At 38.8% G+C, this 20,756-nt stretch overlaps 1 protein-coding gene across 2 annotated transcripts in view; it reads left to right on the top strand.

Moving 5' to 3' along the window:
- plxna4 (plexin A4) overlaps window positions 1-20,756 on the top strand; it is a 381,909-nt gene that overhangs the window by 67,595 nt on the left and 293,558 nt on the right. For both annotated transcript variants that reach the window (XM_061959460.2, XM_072913282.1), the window contains exon 3: window positions 15,121-15,303. In XM_061959460.2, the coding sequence (XP_061815444.1) occupies window positions 15,121-15,303 (183 nt within the window). The remainder of the gene's footprint in view (window positions 1-15,120; window positions 15,304-20,756) is intronic.

The following is a 20,756-nucleotide window of genomic DNA, read 5'->3' as shown; positions in this document are numbered from 1 at the left end:
CTTTGTCTGAAAATGCCTTCTTCTTTATCAGAAAAAGTGTATCTCTAAACGAGGCTTCGGTTGCTTTTTGTGACTTTTTCGCCGGTTTTGTGAAAAAAGACTGTTGCTTACCCAAAGCTGCCTTTAGCTCACAGGCTTTTTCTACCTACAGTGCGCTTCCCAGTGGGTAGTTAGCATGGTTAGTCTTGTGACACCTAGTCAAGTGTCTCTCCACATTGTGCCGCTTCGCAGTCGCCCCGCAAATGAGACACATGCAGGTTTCTTTCACAGTCGTAAAAAAGAACTCCTTTTTTCTGCCATTTTTGAGGGGTAAGAAACCGCATTGACTGCTCATCTTCGCTGTGCTCAGTAACCTACTCTTAACGACCGCTGGTTTTGTCGCGTGCACAATACTGACCTTTGAACTAGAGAATCACAATCAGAATCAGAATAGTTTTTATTACCATTGTTTGAGAACGGGTTCACAAACTAGGAATTTGTCTTTGTACAATCGTGCAACATAAAACACATATAACACAGAATAGGTAATAAAATGAGCTGTAACAGAGCTATCAGATCTTGTTATTGTTATTGTTAGAGTAGGTCAGAGGTCACCTAAACTTAAATTAAAAAAAATTATAATAGACATATTTTAAAGATAATGTCATTTTAAAATATATTTTAATTATTATATTTTAATACAAGTGTGATTTAAAAAGAATAACAACATAATTTTTTTTTAAATTTGATGCCGCTCACTATTTTTAGAACAGGTCTGAGGGTGACCTGGTGCCCGTGGGCACTGTGTTGGCATACTTGCCAACCCTCCCGGATTTTCCGGGAGACTCCCGAAATTCAGCGCCTCTCCCGAAAACCTCCCGGGACAAATTTTCTCCCGAAAATCTCCCGAAATTCAGGCGGAGCTGGAGGCCACGCCCCCTCCAGCTCCATGCGGACCTGAGTGAGGACAGCCTTTTTTCACGTCTGTTTTCCCACAATATAAACAGCGTGCCTGCCCAATCACGTTATAACTGTAGAATGATCGAGGGCGAGTTCTTGGTTTCTTATGTGGGTTTATTGTTAGGCAGTTTCATTAACGTCCTCCCAGCGCGGCAACAACACACAAAACAGCAGTCTGGTTTTCGTCTACCGTAAAGCAGTTCGTCTGCCGTAAACAGCAATGTTGTGACACTCTTAAACAGGACAATACTGCCATCTACTGTACATGCATATGTGACAATAACATCTACGGCTTTTAGAGAGTGCAGTGCACAACTGCGCACACAACAAGAAGGCGAAGCAGAAGAACGAGGAAGATACAGCCGTGGTGACGCCGACGACAAGGAAGATGAAGAAATACGCTTGTAAGTTCCAAGCCGTAACTGCGATTGGACCTGGATAGCCTCCGGGAAGAAGTAGTGGACTACCAAGTGCTTGGCAGTGAAGATCTTCCTCAGGAAGCAAAGATTGACCGGTTTTGGGCCATGCTAGGGAGAGATGGAAGATTCCAGACTCTAGTGCATTTGATGAAAGCACTTTTGTGCGTGCCACACAGAAATGCATCATCAGAGAGGGTATTCAGCATGGTTAGAAAAATAGTGACAGAGAATAGAACAAGGATGGACAATTCAACCCTTAACTCAACAATGAGTAGATGTGTGTAAATGTGTAAATAAATGAACACGGAAATTCAAGTATTTCTTGTATATATATATATATATATATATATATATATATATATATATATATATATATATATATATATATATATATATATATACATATATATGTATGTGTGGGAAAAAAAATCACAAGACTATTTCATCTCTACAGGCCTGTTTCATGAGGGGGGGTTCCCTCACTCATCAGGAGATTTTAATGGGAGCATTCACATACCATGGTTTATATAGGGCACAGAGTGGGTGGGTACAGGCTGGCATAGGGGCGTGGTGATTGGCTCATGTGTTACCTAGGTGTGCTGCACACCTTACAATAGTGGTAATAAAAGATGCAACCTATGCTTGAAAGAGAAACTGTTTATTATTTACCGTCCAGACCTGTCATCCCTCAACAAGCGCAGCGAAATTGTAACAGCATGCCGCCACAGACGGAAACACCTCCTAGGTAACACATGAGCCAATCACCACGCCCCTATGCCAGCCTGTACCCACCCACTCTGTGCCCTATATAAACCATGGTATGTGAATGCTCCCATTAAAATCTCCTGATGAGTGAGGGAACCCCCCCTCATGAAACAGGCCTGTAGAGATGAAATAGTCTTGTGATTTTTTTCCCCACACATACATATATTGCGCTCTACTACGGTATCGAGCACTATTTTTTGGATAACCTTATTAAGACATATATATATATATTATAAAATAAATATATATATATATATAGCTAGAATTCACTGAAAGTCAAGTATTTCTTATATATATATATATATATATATATATATATATATATATATATATATATATATATATATATATATGAAATACTATTGCATGTGTCAGCAGACTAATTAGGAGTCTTTGTTTGTTTAATTACTACTAAAAGACAAGTTGTCTTGTATGTTCATTATTTTATTTAAGGACTAAATTGCAATAAAAAACATATGTTTAATGTACCCTAAGATTTGTTGTCAAAATAAAGCCAATAATTACATTTTATTGTGGTCCCCTTTAGAAAAGTACCAAAGGTATCGAAATAATTTTTGTACCGGTACCAAAATATTGGTATCGGGACAACACTAGTTGACTGACAGCAACAAATATATATATTTGACAACTCTTGTCTTGGAGTACTATCATACAATATCACATAATAATCCTCATTCTTCAGGACATGGTTCTGTCAATCTCTCTGACAAGTCAGCAATTGAAGCTGGCAGGTAAATGCTGTATAGTGTCTAAGTACGCACTTTCACCGCGCAGGAAGCTTTAATAAGGAGCGCTTAGACCTGTTAGTGTGGAATCATTTCAGAGTGGGCAATCCTCATCAAATTTGTAAAGTGTTGAATCGTTCGAAAAGGGACGGAGATGAGCTGGATTCCTTTGGAGGCTGTAAGAGTTTAAGCAGGAACGTGAAATGAAATTTCCTGCGCGCTTTAATAAACGTCATTAACTTGGCAAACCGGCGGCCGATGGAACGCAGCCCTCGCCACGGATTAGCACGTACATCAGAGAGCGTTTCCTTTTCAGCCGCCGCTAATCGCTCCTTCTTTCTCACCGCGCTGAGTCTGCTGACCCACACCCCCACACACACCCCTCACTGCACGGTCCAGAAGAGCGCTTGCTTTGTGTTGGCGCTGGCAGGCGCACACGAGCCGAAAGATGGATACGGCCTCCGAGAGTGACCTGATTGTGCCTCGCTGCCTGGCGCCGCTCCAAATATAGTGTTGACGCCTCACTCGCTCTCTGTGGGGAGGAAGAGTGTGATTCTTTACGTTTGTTGCTGCGCCGGCTTGTTGGACCGGGGCAACACGGGAAGAGGTGGGCCACGGCACGCCATCGTTGGCGTGTACATACCAAAGACTATTACCTCCCTGCTTGGCACTCAGCATCAAGGGTTGTAATTGGGGGTTAAATCACCAAAAATGATTCCCAGGCGTGGCCACTGCTGCTGCTTACTGCTCCCCTCACCACCCAGGGGGTGATCAAGTGTGATGGGTCAAATGCAGAGAATAATTTCGCCACACCTAGTGTGTGTGTGTGACAATCATGGGTACTTTAACTTTATCATGTCCGCAATATGCACGCTGGCTGAGGAAGGTCACAACAATTGCAAAACGCCACCACACAACAACATGAAGACACAACACGACAACATGAAGACACAACACGACAACATGAAGACACAACACGACAACATGAAGACACAAGAAGACAACATGAAGACACAACACGACAGCATAAAGACGCAACACAACAACATAAAGACACGACAACATAAAGACACAACACGACAACATAAAGACGAAACACGACAACATAAAGACACAACAACATAAAGACACGACACAACGACATAAAGATAGAACACGAAGGCACAACACAACATCATAAAGACACAACACAACGACATAAAGATACAACACAAAGGCACAAAACAACAACATAAAGACACAATACAACAACAAAAAGATAGAACACAAAGGCACAACACAACATCATAAAGACACCACACAACGACATAAAGATACAACACAACATCATAAAGACACAACACAACGACATAAAGATACAACACAAAGGCACAACACAACAAAATAAAGACACGACACAACAACAAAAAGATAGAACACAAAGACACAACACAACAACATAAAGACACAACACAACAACATAAAGACACAACACAAAAACATAAAGATACAACACAAACGCACAACACAACAACATAAAGACACAACACAACAGCATAAAGACACAACAAAACAGCATAAAGACACAACACGACAACATAAAGACACAACACAACAACATAAAGATACAACACAAAGGCACAACACAACAACATAAAGACATAACAACATAAAGATACAACACAAAGGCACAACACAACAACACAACAACATAAAGACACAACAACATAAAGACACAACACAACAACATGTAGACACAACACGACAACATAAACACACAACACAATAACATCAAGATACAACACAAAGGCAAAACACAACAACATAAATACACTACACGACAGAAAAGACTCAACACAACAACATAAAGACGCAACACAACAACATAAAGACGCAGCATAACAACATAAAGACACAACACAACAACATAAATACACTACACGACAGAAAAGACTCAACACAACAACATAAAGACGCAACACAACAACATAAAGACGCAGCATAACAACATAAAGACACAACACAACAACATAAAGACAACACAAAGGCACAACACAACAACATAAAGACACAACACAACAACATAAAGATACAACGACATGAAGACGCAACACAAAAACATAACGACACAACATGACAACAAAGACACAACACAACAACATAATATACACAACACAATCACATGAAGACGCGATACAACAACATAAAGACACAACACAACAACATAAAGACACAACACAACAACATAAAGACACAACACAACAACATAAAGACACAACACGACAACACAACAACATAAAGACACAACACAACAACATACAGACACAACACAACAACATAAAGACACAACACAACAACATAAAGACACAACATGACAACACAACAACATACAGACACAACACAACTACACAAGGTTAGTCTTTTCATCTATTTTAGTCAAGTAATTTACAAAAGTTAAGCATGGTAGGCTATAGGCTACTAGAAACTAGCAGCTACACAACAGCTAAGCACACAATAGCACACGAGCTAGACATACGTAATAAGAGTCCTTCATTGTACAATATTGCAGTCTAAAACAGCACATTTGTCAATACAAACATGTATCAAATAATGTTAGTTGTATATTACTGACACATACAAAATCTCAAAGGCAGAAGTGGCTCTTTAGCGCCTCCCTAGTGGCTCCCTGGAGCTTTTTCAAAAATGTATGAAAATGGGGGAAAAAAAAAAAAAAAAAAAGGTTTCTGTAGGAGGACAAACATAACACAAACCTTCCTAATTGTTAGAAATCCCACTGTTTACATTAAACATGCTTCACTGATGGGAGTATTTGGCGCGCGCCATTTTGTCCTGATTTCGGAAGTCCTTGAACACACCATAGTTTGTTTGCATGTACAACTTTCCTTGATGCTGCCACAGAAAGACGTGTTTTATGCCACCCCTTCTTTGTCTCATTTTGTCGATCAAAGGTCTTATGCTGTGCGTGAATCCACAAAGGTGAGCTTTGTTGGTGCTATTGACTTGTGTGGAGTGCTAATCAGACATATTTGGTCACTGCATGACTGCAAGCTAATCGATGCTAACATGCTATTTATGCTAGCTGTATGTACATAATACATCATTATGCCTCGTTTTTTTAGGTATATTTGAGCTCATTGTATTTGTAGTTTCCGTTTCCTTCAACTTGAACACACGCATCTATACCTTTGGCCATTCTAAGCCAGTAATTTCCAGGAGTTATCACACCCTCTGAAAAGCCTCCATTTTAGTAACGTTTTCCAATGTTGTAAAAATGTGTAGAACAAATATTACATTTCAACATTTATGTCAACAAAGATTTGTGTCAGCCTGCGACACATAGTCATTTTTATCCTAGTCTAATGTAGCTAATAAAAAACACATCATGTGTTGCCTTCATTATAACACTTATAAGACTTTTAAAGTCATTTTGATAGTAGGCTTTTGTAGCTAATATTAACACTTACGTCATGTGTTGTCTTCATTATCACACTTATATAAGACTTTTAAAGTCATGTTGATAGTAGGCTATTATAGCTAATATAGACACTTACATCATGTGTTGTCTTCATTATCACACTTATATAAGACTTTTAAAGTAATTTTGATAGTAGACTATTGTAGCTAATATAAACACTTATGTCATGCGTTGCCTTCATTACAACACGTATATAAGACTTTTAAAGTCATTTTGATAGTAGGCTATTGTAGCTAATATAAACACTTACGTCATGTGTTGTCTTCATTATCACACTTATATAAGACTTTTAAAGTCATTTTGATAGTAGGCTATTGTAGCTAATATAAACACTTACGTCATGCGTTGTCTTCATTACAACACTTATATAAGACTTTTTAAAGCCATTTGATAGTAGGCTATTGTAGCTTATATAAACACTTACATCATGTGTTGTCTTCATTATCACACTTATATAAGACTTTTAAAGTCATTTTGATAGTAGGCCATTGTAGCTAATATAAACACTTATGTCATGCGTTGTCTTCATTACAACACTTATATAAGACTTTTTAAAGTCATTTTGATAGTAGGCTATTGTAGCTAATATAAACACTTACGTCATGCGTTGTCTTCATTATCACACTTATATAAGACTTTTAAAGTCATTTTGATAGTAGGCTATTGTAGCTAATATAAACACTTACGTCATGTGTTGTCTTCATTATCACACTTATATAAGACTTTTAAAGTAATTTTGATAGTAGGCTATTGTAGCTAATATAAACACTTACGTCATGCGTTGTCTTCATTATCACACTTATATAAGACTTTTAAAGTCATTTTGATAGTAGGCTATTGTAGCTAATATAGACACTTACATCATGTGCTGCCTTCATTATAACACTTATATAAGACTTTCAAAGTCATTTTGATAGTAGGCTATTGTAGCTAATATAAACACCTACGTCATGTGTTGTCTTCATTACAACACTTATATAAGACTTTTTAAAGTCATTTTGATAGTAGGCTATTGTAGCTAATATAAACACTTACATCATGTGTTGTCTTCATTATCACACTTATATAAAACTTTTAAAGTAATTTGATAGTAGGCTATTGTAGCTAACATAGACACTTACATCATGTGTTGCCTTCATTTTAACACTTATATAAGACTTTTAAAGTCATTTTGATAGTAGGCTATTGTAGCTAATATAAACACCTACGTCATGTGTTGTCTTCATTATAACACTTATATACGATTTTTAAAGTAATTTGATAGTAGGCTATTGTAGCTAATATAGACACTTACGTCATGTGTTGCCTTCATTTTAACACGTATATAAGACTTTACATATTTTGCGGCTCCAGACAGATTTTTTTTATTTTTTATTTTTGGTCCAATATGGCTCTTTCAACATTTTGGGTTGCCGACCCCTGGACTAAACAGACAGGAAGGTAAAAAGGTGCGAGAAAGAAAAGTTTGCAGTATTTTTTTTATAGTGATCACCTTTGCTTCTATGACAAAAAAGACATAGAGTTGTGATTGTTTGCCAAGAGAATGGCTGTCTGACCTGTCATGTCAATGGCAGCAAAGAAATCATTTTTACAAAAAAACAGTCACCCTCAGCATCTTATTAGCACACGGTGTCAAGCTCTACATTGATATTATTTGCTATTCCAACGCGGGACGTCTGCGCTCGGCGTGGCGTTGTAATGAAAACGTGTCTGGCAGACTGAAAGGACTGACAGACAGGATTTCACCAGATTGCAACACACTGCAGGAGATGGCAGATGTGATTGGCAAGCGGCAGAAAATAATACGGGTCTGCGGGAAGTGATGAAAACACACACACACTCACCCTTGCGCACACCGATAATGTCAAATGATTTATTCTGGATGATCAAAAACCACTTTAGCAGTAGCAGGAAAAATAATTGTTCTTGACAGGAATGTTTTTGTTGTCCTTTGCGGAAGCATTTAAATCCAAGAGCATGACGTAAGACTCAAGTTGGCCTTTGAAACGTCGTAAATACGTGCAAGTAGCAGTGTATTACAATGTGTACTTATGACAGGATTTTATTTTTGGGTAATACACATTGGGTGTGAGGGACAGGAAGTATAATCATCCATGCTCAGGAATACAAATGCAGTGCAGCCCAGATTTTGGCTGGTGATAGTGCCAAGGAGAATCCAGAACTTGAAACCCCGCGTCCGCCGGTACTTACGATTCACGTCCGAATCTCGTCAAATCCAAGAGGTTGCACGTGACATCGCATCCGGTTGCAGTTTCGGTGGCTAAACAAGCGTATTCATAGTAGACTCTCTGCAGGTAATGTTGACAATTTCCACGCCAACAAAGCAAGCATGCCTGAGAGAAAACACTAAAAATTAAGGCTTCACATTTTAAGATAGCTCAATGCTAATTTACATCGGATTTGCCATAGTTACTGATTAGCATTAGCGATTTCACATGGCGATGTCAACACCTTCGAAATTTGTAAATAAAAACTACAACTAAGATGCACTTTACAATCAAATACATTGTGTGTGATAAGTACAATACTTCAATCAATCAATCAAAGTTTATTTCTATAGCCCTTAATCACGAGTGTCTCAAAGGGCTGCACAAGCCACAACGACATCCTCGGCTCAGATCCCACATCAGGGCAAGAAAAAACTCAACCCAATGGGATACAATGAGAAACCTTGGAGGGGACCGCAGAAGTGGGGACCCCCACCCCCTAGCAACCGGTACAATGGACGTCGAGTGGATCTAGTTAATAGTGTGAGAGTCCAGTCCATAGTGGGGCCAGCAGTAGATCATCTTGAGTGGAGACAAGTCAGCAGCGCAGAGACGTCCCCAACTGATGCACAGATGAGTGGTCCACCCCGGGTCCCGACTTTGAACAGCTAGCGGTTCATCTGTGGACACCTAATAACCTCTCCACACAGGAGAGGGGGGCAGAGCTGAAAAGAGACGGCAGATCAACTTGTCTAAAAGGGGGGTCTTTTAAAGGCTAGCGTACACAAATGAGTTTTAAGATGGGGCTTACAGTATAAACACTTTGTAGTGTCTCAACAAAAGACAAGACTATCACATTCAACTTCATGACAAAGACTACTTTCTGACTACAGCAACATAACTTAGTACATACTTGGAAATTATATTCAGACAGCACAGTTATCATTATCAGTTCACTGTTAGATATTCAATAAAAACATTGAGATATATATATATTTTTTAAATAACGTTTGTTACTACATGAACACGGGCAGTACGGTGGAAGAGCTGTTAGTGCGTCTGCCTCACAATACGAAGGTCCTGAGTAGTCGTGAGTTCAATCCCGGCCTCGGGATCTTTCTGTGTGGAGTTTGCATGTTCTCCCCGTGACTGCGTGGGTTCCCTCCGGGTACTCCGGCTTCCTCCCACCTCCAAAGACATGCACCTGGGGATAGGTTGATTGGCAACACTAAATTGGCCGTAGTGTGTGAATGTGAGTGTGAATGTTGTCTGTCTATCTGTGTTGGCCCTGCAATGAGGTGGCGACTTGTCCAGGGTGTACCCCGCCTTCCGCCCGATTGTAGCTGAGATAGGCTCCAGCGCCCCCCGCGACCCCAAAGGGAATAAGCGGTAGAAAATGGATGGATGGATGGACTACATGAACACACACACACAAATATTGAAAATTGTTCAATTCCCAAGTACCAGCAATTGGTTAAAATGTGAAAGGAACTCATCTCTACTACAAAAAAAACCAAAAAAGGATTAATGCTACTCTTTGGGCTATAAAGAACTTCCATTTCCTGAAGATTAAATATAATTCAAACTGTTGTTCTTGCATTTCTCTGCTAAATTATTAAATGATTAAATATTTTATTAAAATAACATCTAACACTTTGTAATATACATATTTTTTGACAATTACTTATGTATTATTTTCCTTCTTTATGTTTAATTAAAAAAACAAAAAAAAACATTGAAGGTGTTACCACAAAAGCCTAGTGTTTTATCAATCATCAATCCATCCATCAATCCATCCATTTTCTACCGCTTATTCCCTTAGGCTATAGCGCCCCCCGCGACCCCGATCTCAGCTACAATCGGGCGGAAGGCGAGGTACACCCTGGACAAGTCACCACCCCATCGCAGGGCCAACACAGATAGACAGACAACATTCACACACTCGGGCCAATTTAGTGTTGCCAATCAACCTAACCCCAGGTGCATGTTTTTGGAGGTGGGAGGAAGCCGGAGTACACGGAGGGAACCCACGCAGTCACGGGGAGAACATGCAAACTCCACACAGAAAGATCCCGAGGCCGGGATTGAACTCACGACTACTCAGGACCTTCGTATTGTGAGGCAGACACACTAACCCTTCTTCCACCGTGCTGCCCAAATCATCAATCAATCAAAGTTTATTTATATAGCCCTAAATCACAAGTGTCTCAAAGGGCTGCACAAGCCCCTTTTTAAAGGGGATCTATTATGCAAAACCAACTTGTCTTACCCATTGGTACCTGTTTTGGTGTATTTAGGATCTGCGTAAGTCCCAGAAATGTGTAAATAAAACCATGGAGGCCTTGTGGACATATATTTATAAAACAACCTTGAATTCCTTCATACTTCCGCTAAACGAATGGAATTTGTTTTTACAATTGGTGTCGCCAGTGGATATCTCCATATATGGTCAAAATTTACACAAAGTACTTTGCGCGAGTCCGCCATTGTAGTCTGCATTGTAGTCAATAAGCTCCTTTTTCTCTATCCTCTTGTTGTGGAGCAGACTGGTTCGTACATGCACATTCACCTTGTGCTGTTGCTATCTCTAATAAAAAGTAGTGTATAGTTCTAACTTATATCTGACAGTAGATTCCATATGGAAGCGCTAAAAACTACATGGCTGACACGGAGAAGACACAGTTGAAGTGGAGACACGTAAATAAGACCACCCAAAAAACTGTGCATCCTGAAAAGTGGGTCAGAAGATGGTCTGTAAAATATAATCTATGCAACAATTTGAGCAAAGAACCACAACAGTAGACCACAAGAAAGTGTTTTAGATGTAGAAAAAATAATAATACTATGACCCATTTAAAATAAATGTTATCTGTTGAAACTGCTTTGTTTTGGAAGGCCAAGCAAAACTGATTTCAATTCATTTCAGATGTTTATTTGAGATGCAAGTGTTTTTTGTTAGGAGCGCCGTCACAGAACCAATTGGGCTCGTAAGTTGAGGTACGACGTTTTATGTCATTTGAATCTTTGTCTGTACCCAAACTGAACCATGAAGACCAAAATACATACTAAGCGTGATAATGTCGTACTGTCACACCAACTATAACAACTGTTTACGTGACCTCCATTGTCCTTGCTCCCTCCTTACCCTTTGACCCCGTGACATCATCTTCGCCTAAAACCTTAATACTGATTCTCATCGATCATTCATACCTCTTAAGCTCGTATCGAAGACTAAAGCTCACGGTGTCCCAGATAAACCGCGTTCCATTTATCTAATGAAAGCAGAACTATATATCTTCCATGACGTGAAAGGTTGCACTTGCATGTTGAGACGACACAGACCACTTAAGAGCATACAAGCAAACCAACACTTTTCTTTACTTCGCCATGAATTAGTCGCGTCTACGAACCAAACACTGAGTTATTATTCTCATTTTGAAGCCCATAAGTCATTCTAACGTGCCGCTATGATGGGTATGCATCAAAGTGCGGGTGCGTGTCATATGTCCTCTATTTGTGACCGAAGCACTCTTATGTTTTTAACTAGCCACTGCAAAAATATAAGTCAAAGATCCCCCATATCTGACGGAAGCACTTATCTGTTTTTGCACACATACTAGTCAAAAGAAGACATAAAAAAAACTCTATACCACTTGGCTTCAATACTAATTACATTTGATTCATGTACATCTAAAGTGAACGTACGATAAAATTCATCTAAGTGATGAGTGATGAATTAATCATTGTTAGGATCATGTATTGATAGTGTTGTGTATTTATTATTGTATGGAAATATACAGTAGTTGTTTATTTTGCCGACCGTAAAACAAAGTTAACTGATTGTGTATATTTTATTGCATGCTAATTTGTTTTTTGATGGTGAGCTACATTTACATACAAATACTGTACATTATTCATACATACATACATACATACATACATACATTTTTCATACATACAATACATACATACTGTACATACTTTCATTATTCATACATACAAACATATGTATGAATGCATTATTCATACATACATATAGTACAGGCCAAAGTTTTAAAGTTAAAGTTAATGTACCAATGATTGTCACACACACACTAGGTGTGGTGAGATTATCCTCTGCATTTGACCCATCACCCTCACCCCCTGGGAGGTGAGGGGAGCAGTGAGCAGCAGCGGTGGCTGCGCCCGGGGATCATTCTGGTGATTTTACCCCCAATTCCAACCCTTGATGCTGAGTGCGAAGCAGGGAGGTAATAGGTCCCATTTTTATAGTCTTTGGTATGACTCTGCCGGGGTTTGGACACACCTTCTCATTTCAATGCGTTTTCTTTACTTTCATGACTATTTACATTGTAGATTGTCGCTGAAGGCATCAAAACTATGACACCTGTGAAGTGAAAACCACTTCAGATGAAGTTGAAGCTCATCGAGAGAATACCAAGAGTGTGCAAAGCAGTCATCAGAGCAAAGGGTGGCTATTTTGAAGAAACTAGAATATAAAACATGTTTTCAAATATTTCACCTTTTTTTGTTAAGTACATAACGCCACATGTGTTCATTCATAGTTTTGATGCCTTCAGTGACAATCTACAATGAAAATAAAGAAAACACATTGAATGAGAAGGTGTGTCCAAACATACATACATACATTAGTCATATGTACATACAACACATACATACACACATATACAGTGCTTATTTTCCACTTTGCCTTACTAAACTATTATTTTACCTTTTCATATGAACTTTGGTCATTATAAGGAATATAAACACATAATCATTGAACATATTGTATTGAACTGAATTGTTGTCAATAGAGTCTATTAGTTTGGTGTTCATACCTGATTATTTATAGTAAATATACATCTTTAAATAGCTTAGAGAATGTTAGGATTACATTATCTGTTAATATCATACTTGCCAACCCTCCCGAATTTTCCGGGAGACTCCCGAAATTCAGCGCCTCTCCCGAAACCTCCCGGGACAAATATTCTCCCGAAAATCTCCCGATTTTCAGCCGGAGCTGAAAGCCACGTCCCCTCCAGCTCCATGCGGACCTGAGTGAGGACAGCCTTTTTTCATGACGGGAGGACAACAGGGTGACAAGAACTAAATCATCCAGACTAGAGATAAATTGTATTATTATGTTTATCTTCCCTAAAAATAAATATATTTATTAATTCAAAAAAAAAAAAAATGTTTACTATATTTTGCTAAAAACATCAAAATTAATTGTATTTTTCTTTGTATTTTTTCCTGACTCCTTATTACATCCAGCCATAGAATTATACATTAAAATAAACATGTTTGAAATAATTGATTTTGAATTATCATAATAATTCATTTAAAATGACCATATTTAATTATTAAAATAATTGCTTGTTTATCAACAACTTTAGCATTTTATTCATTACATTTTGAAGCTCTCAGAAGCCAAATTATGTTATATTCCTTAAGATTTATTTATGCAAATTTGAAGTATCAATTATCTAAACACAGTTTTGTTTGCATAATTTCAGGATGTAGATATATATATCTATATCTATATATATATATATATATATATATATATATATATATATATATATATATATATATATATATATATGTATGAAATACTTGACTTGGTGAATTCTAGCTGTCAATATACTCCTCCCCTCTTAACAGCGCCCCCAACCACGCCCCGCCCCACCCCCGACCACGCCCCCCCCCCCCCCCCCCCACCTCCCGAAATCGGAGATCTCAAGGTTGGCAAGTATGGTTAATATACAATTATAAAAGTACAGGGACTGCATTTGTGCTCGTTGTGTCCCTTAATGCTAACACTCAAGTTCCCATAACCAAATGTATTTCTGGTCGCCAAGAGAATATTACAATAGTCACTACGGGCTGCAGTCAGCACCCAGTGTGTCACTATTAATATTGAAGAATGAAATATGGTCACAAACAAAGTATTCTTTATGGCCCTGATTTATGAGGTTATGGTGTCGTATCTTAGCTGGAACTAAAACATGGCGGACTCATACAATGAAACTAGGAAAACATTACCATATATGGCCATATATCTGCTGATGTCACAAATTAATATTTCCACAATGCATTTACTGCACTTATGGGGACACCCAAATTCCTATAAAAAATAGGTACCAACAGGCAAGAAAAGTGGCTTTTTTCATAATATGACGCCTTTAATTGTTTAAAAAATATTTCTCCGACTTGATTTCGCATTATCCCTCTTGCAATATTATGCCGCGTTGGCGTTTTTGTTGGGGAAATGGTGCCTGACGGGCACCGCCTCTGGCACTGCGGCAGTGCTCCAACCTCTTCCATCGTCATCTGGTCACGCTGCAGCACACTTCTCACACTCTACCAGTCAAATAACGCCACACAGGTGCTTCAAATGTGTGATTTTTACTGTAAAAAAAAAAAAAAAAGCAAATATTCTTAACCTGAATTATTTTAGCCTGATGGGCATCTTGGATGTCTGCGTCTCCGTCACCTGGCAGTAAATCTGATGAATAATTCATTCTTTTCTTCCTCTAACGCAGCTCTTGACCATCGACGACGACTTCTGCGGCCTGGACATGAACGCACCGCTGGGCGTGTCGGAGATGGTGCAAGGCAAGTCCCTCTTCTCGGACGCCAATGACAAAATGACCTCGGTGGTGGCCTACGTGTACAAGAACCACTCGCTGGTCTTCGTGGGCACCAAGAGCGGACGCGTGAAGAAGGTAAGCTGAGGCGGCGTGCTGCGTAAGGAGAGCGAGTGGTAGTAAAGGCGGATTGACTTTCAGGCCAACTCGCTGAGTCGGCTGTATTTGCTGCAGGAAGAGGTGCTGGAGAGATTTTGACTGTTTTGAGGAAGCGGGGGTGTGATGAAGAGAGTCCCTCAGGGGGGTTTTATTCCTGCAGTCAAACCGACAGTATCTGGTGTCTCTACATCCTCCACTACGTTACACACACACACTTACTGTACATCCCCTCTATCAAGACTTTCCTTCACTTTGGACTTAAATCCCAGCCCCCAAGGGGTGCCGATTGGTGCACGCGTCAGCATGTTGTAGAACTTGCTAGACCGCACACATCAGCACCTTGCAGAACTGATCGGACTCTTATCTGTTTCCTCAGGCAAATTTACGGAAAACTGTTTTTTTTATTTAAGCAACTGCATGACTTTGTATGGCGGGGATAGCCAACTATACTGTGTCAAGGGCCACCAGGACATACTTCACCAAATGGCTAACATAGTCGCCAAAACGGCAATAAACTCCTTAATTATTACTAAAACAAACTCTATTTGAAATGACCATTTTGCTGTTTTAAGGACCCATAAAAAAAAATAAAAAAAAGTTAAAGATTATCTATGTGCAACAATGCTCGTCATAGATCCTCTATATGTGACAAAGGCACTCTTTTATTTTTAATAATATACTAAAAAATGCGATTCAAAGAACCTCTATGCTTGACAGAAAATCCCTGTGGTTTTTGAGGACCTATTGCAAAAATGCCAGTCAAAGATCCACCTGAGCGCTTTATTGTTTTTAAGCACCTACTGAAAACAATGTGAGTCAAAAAACTTGAGATGTGACGGGAACTTGCTGTTGTTTTTGAAAAAGGCTAGTCCAAGATCTCTATATGTGAATGGAGCTGTTTGATGTTTTTACTGATCCACTGCAAAAACACTCATCAAAGATATTTTATATTTGACAGAAGAACTCATCTGTCTTTAAGAATCAACTGCAAAAATGCTAGTCAAAGACCCCCATATGCAACCCATTAGTTATTTGTAAAGACCGACTGCACAAACGTGAGTGAAAAATAATCTAGACGTGATGAGAACTTGTTGCCATTTGTAAGCACCCGCTACAAAAAAGCCGGTCCAAGATCTTTATATGCAACTAGAGCCTTTTACTGTTTTCAATGAGCTATTGCAAAAACGCTTGTCAAAGACCTTCATATGCAGCCTGGGGGCCTTGTTGTTTTTGCGCATATACAGCAAAAAGGCAAGCCATTGATCCATTAATATGGTATAGCAGGGGTCCCCAAACTACGGCCGTATCCAGCCCACGGGAAGTCCCAAGTTAAAAAAAAATAAAAAATAAAATAAATAAATAAATTTAAAAATATTATTTTTTTAAATCTGTCCTTTCTAATCCATTGTCTACCGCTTGTTACTCTCTGTGTCTCCGAGCCGCTCAGACAAATCATATTGTCTAAAAATGCATTTACCAAAGTGTGCACTCTTTCAGTCAATTAGTGCGCGAGGAATATATATATATATACTTTATATATATATATATATATATATATATATATATATATATATATATATATATATATATATATATATATATATATATAGTACAGGCCAAAAGTTTGGACACACCTTCTCATTCAATACGTTTTCTTTATTTTCATGACTATTTACATTGTATATTGTCACTGAAGGCATCAAAACTATGAATGAACACATGTGGAGTTATGTGCTTAACAAAAAAAGGTGAAATAACTAAAAATATGTTTTATATTCTCGTTTCTTCAAAATAGCCACCCTTTGCTCTGATTACTTTTTCGCACACTCTTGGCATTCTCTCGATGAGCTTCAAGAGGTAGTCACCTGAAATGGTTTTCACTTCACAGGTGTGCTTGAAGCTCATCGAGAGAATGCCACGAGTGTACGAAGCAGTAATCAGAGCAAAGGGTAGCTATTTTGAAGAAACTAGAATATGAAACATGTTTTCAGTTATTTCACCTTTTTTTGTTAAGTACATAACTCCACATGTGTTCAATCATAGTTTTGATGCCTTCAGTGACAATCTACAATGTAAATAGTCAGGAAAATAAAGAACACGCATTGAATGAGGAGAAGTTGTGTGCAAACTTTTGGCCTATACTGTATATACAGGTATATATGTACATATATTAGGGGTGTGGGAAAAAATCGATTCGAATTCGAATCGCGATCCTCACGTTGTGTGATTCAGAATCGATTCTCATTTTTAAAAAATCGATTTTTTTATTTATTTATTTTAATTATTATTATTATTATTTTTTTTTTTTTAATTAATCAATCCAAAAAAACAATACACAGCATTACCATAACAATGCAATCCAATTCCAAAACCAAACCCGACCCAGCAACACTCAGAACTGCAATAAACAGAACAATTGAGAGGAGACACAAACACGACACAGAACAAACCAAAAGTAGTGAAACAAAAATGAATATTATCAACAACAGTATCAATATTAGTTACAGTTTCAACATAGCAGTGATTAAAAATCCCTCATTGACATTATCATTAGACATTTATAAAAATAAAAATAAAAAGAACAGTAGTGTCACAGTGGCTTACACTTGCATCGCATCTCATAAGCTTGACAACACACTGTGTCCAATATTTTCCCAAAGATAAAATAAGTCATATTTTTGGTTCATTTAATAGTTAAAACAAATGTACATTATTGCAATCAGTTGATAAAACATTGTCCTTTACAATTATAAAAGCTTTTTACAAAAATCTACTACTCTGCTTGCATGTCAGCAGACTGGGGTAGATCCTGCTGAAATCCTATGTATTGAATGAATAGAGAATCCTTTTGAATCAGGAAAAAAATCATTTTGAATCGAGAATCGTGTTGAATTGAAAAAAAAAAAAATCGATTTTAAATCGAATCGTGACCCCAAGAATCGATATTGAATCGACTCGTGAGACACCCAAAGATTCACAGCCCTAATATATATACACAGCCCGGCCCCCGGCCAATTGTTTTTAACCTAATGCGGCCCTAGAGTCAAAAAGTTTGAGGAACAGGAACTCCCTGCTGTACTTTTTAGGACCTAATACAAAATGCCAGTCCTTATATGGATCTTTTTGATGCGTTTAACAATCTACCGTTAAAACGCTAGTCAAAGATCCGCCATATATAACTAAAGCGCTTAGAAATGTAATTCAAAGATCCTCTATGTTGGATGAAAACACCCTGTGGTTTTGCAAGTCCAAGATCCTCCGTATATGACAGAGGTACTTTTCTGCTTTCGAGGACCTACTACAAAATGCCCATCCAAGATCCCAATATGGAGACTTTTGTTGATTTTTAATGATCTACTGCAAAAAGGCGAGTCAAATATCCTCCTGTGGGCTGGTGTGACGTCATTTACGTGCCAGGTACTTACCGCTAAAGCAAAGCCCCGCGGTTTTTGAACATGTGACGCTCGAAGCTCTCAGCCAAACATGATTTTCCTCAGCACCCAGCAGGGAAACAACACAGATCAGTCAGGTTTCAGCGTGTTAAGGCTTGTACTCCAGGCGTCCCCCACCTGCCCTCCTCTCCGGGCTAATAGGATGATGCTGTGCTGCGAGGTGTGCTGGTCGGGCCGCCGTCGCTTTTCACCCTTTTTCCACTCGCCTCCTAAGACCGCGGCTGAGACTAATTCCTGGACTCGCAAGTCTGCAGGAAAAAGGGTTGAGCTGCTGGAGGATGTGGCGCTTATTCCTGATGCCTCTTTAAATGTGGGCAAAAGAAGACAGAAGAAATATGGCTAACAACATCATTAACAACACACACACGCACCCATGCACGCACACACACACACACACACACACACACACACACATGCAAACAGTTATTTTGACGTTGTTTGTTGTGCTTGATGACTGGCCCCTTCCTGTGTTTGTTTTTATTGCACTCAGGAGCAAAGCGGCGGCGGCGCGGCGCTCGCTCGTCGTGAGGCAATAACCATCGCGCAGCAGAGCAACTCTGTAATCATATTTTATACCTGCTGCTCATGTATGATAATGAGCAGGAAATTTAGTGTCTGCCAGTAATAAAAACACCGACAATTCTCAATATCGGAACAAATGTGGCTGCCTAATGACGCTTCGTAGAAATATACAAATCAACAAAGTCAACAAATAAGAATGTAATCAAGGTTTCTGAGCTAGAAAACGCCAAAAAAATACGTAGTTGCTGTTTTTAAGAAACGTCCACAAAAAAATTCCAGTCAAAGACCCTTTACTGAATGTGACTTTACTCTGTTTAAGGACCTGCTAAAATGCTGGGCAAAGATTATTTATATGACAGGAGCACTCTGCTGTTTTTGAGGATCTACCACAAAAATGCTTGGAGAAAAGATCCTCTACATTTGACTGGAGGGCTTTGCTGCTTTTAAGGATCTACTGCAAAAACACAGGTCAAAGATTTGATGTATGACAGGAGCTCCTAGCAGTTTTTGAAGAGCTACTTTAAAAATGCTAGTCAAAGATTACTACATTGTCTGGAGTCCTTTGCTATTTTTAAAGGCCTTCTGCAAAATTGCTAGTCAAAGATCCCCTTTGTGATCACAGTGCTTTGCTATTTTTAAACCCCGCAAAAATGCCAGTCAAAGTTCTTCTACATTTGACACGAGGGCTTTGCTGTTTTAAGAACTTGTAAAAACGCTAGTCAAAGATCGTCCAGTTTGACTGGAATCCTTAGCTACAGTTTTCTTAAGAACCCACTTCAAAAACACTAGTCAAAGGTTCTCTATATGCCAGGAGCTCCCAGCAATTTTTGACGATCTACTGTAAAAATGCTACTCAAAGATCCTCTGCATCTAACTCGAGGTCTTTGCTGTTTTTAGGGACCAACCGCAAAATTGCTCTTCAAAGGTTCTCTATAAGACAGGATCATCCCGCTGTCTTTAACAGTCTATTGCACAAAGGCGTGTCAAAGATCCTCTATGCGACTGGATCACATTGCTGTTTTTGACGAGTATACTGTAAAAATTCTAGTCAAAGATCTTCTACAATTAACTCCAGGGTTTGTCTGTTTTTAAGGACCTCCTGGAAAAACGCTAGTCAAAGATCCTTCAGTTTTACTGGAGTCCTTTGCTACTGTTTACCCAATAACCCACTTCAAAACCACTAGTTAATGGTTCCTTATATGCCAGGAGCTCCCAGCATTTTTTGACGATCTACTGTAAAAAGGCTAGTCAAAGATCCTCTACATTTAACTCGAGGGCTTTTCTTTTTTAGGGACCTACCGTAAAATTGTTCTTCAAAGAGCCTCTATAAGACAGGAGCATCCTGCTGTCTTTAACAGTCTATTGCACAAAGACGTGTCAAAGATCCTCTATGCGAGTAGATCACTTTGCTATTTTTGACGATATACTGTAAAAATGCTAGTCAAAGATCTACTACAA

Source organism: Nerophis lumbriciformis, linkage group LG05 (genome assembly GCF_033978685.3).
Source record: "Nerophis lumbriciformis linkage group LG05, RoL_Nlum_v2.1, whole genome shotgun sequence".
Taxonomy (NCBI): Eukaryota; Metazoa; Chordata; class Actinopteri; order Syngnathiformes; family Syngnathidae; genus Nerophis; species Nerophis lumbriciformis.
This window is presented reverse-complemented; position numbering and strand designations above follow the sequence as displayed.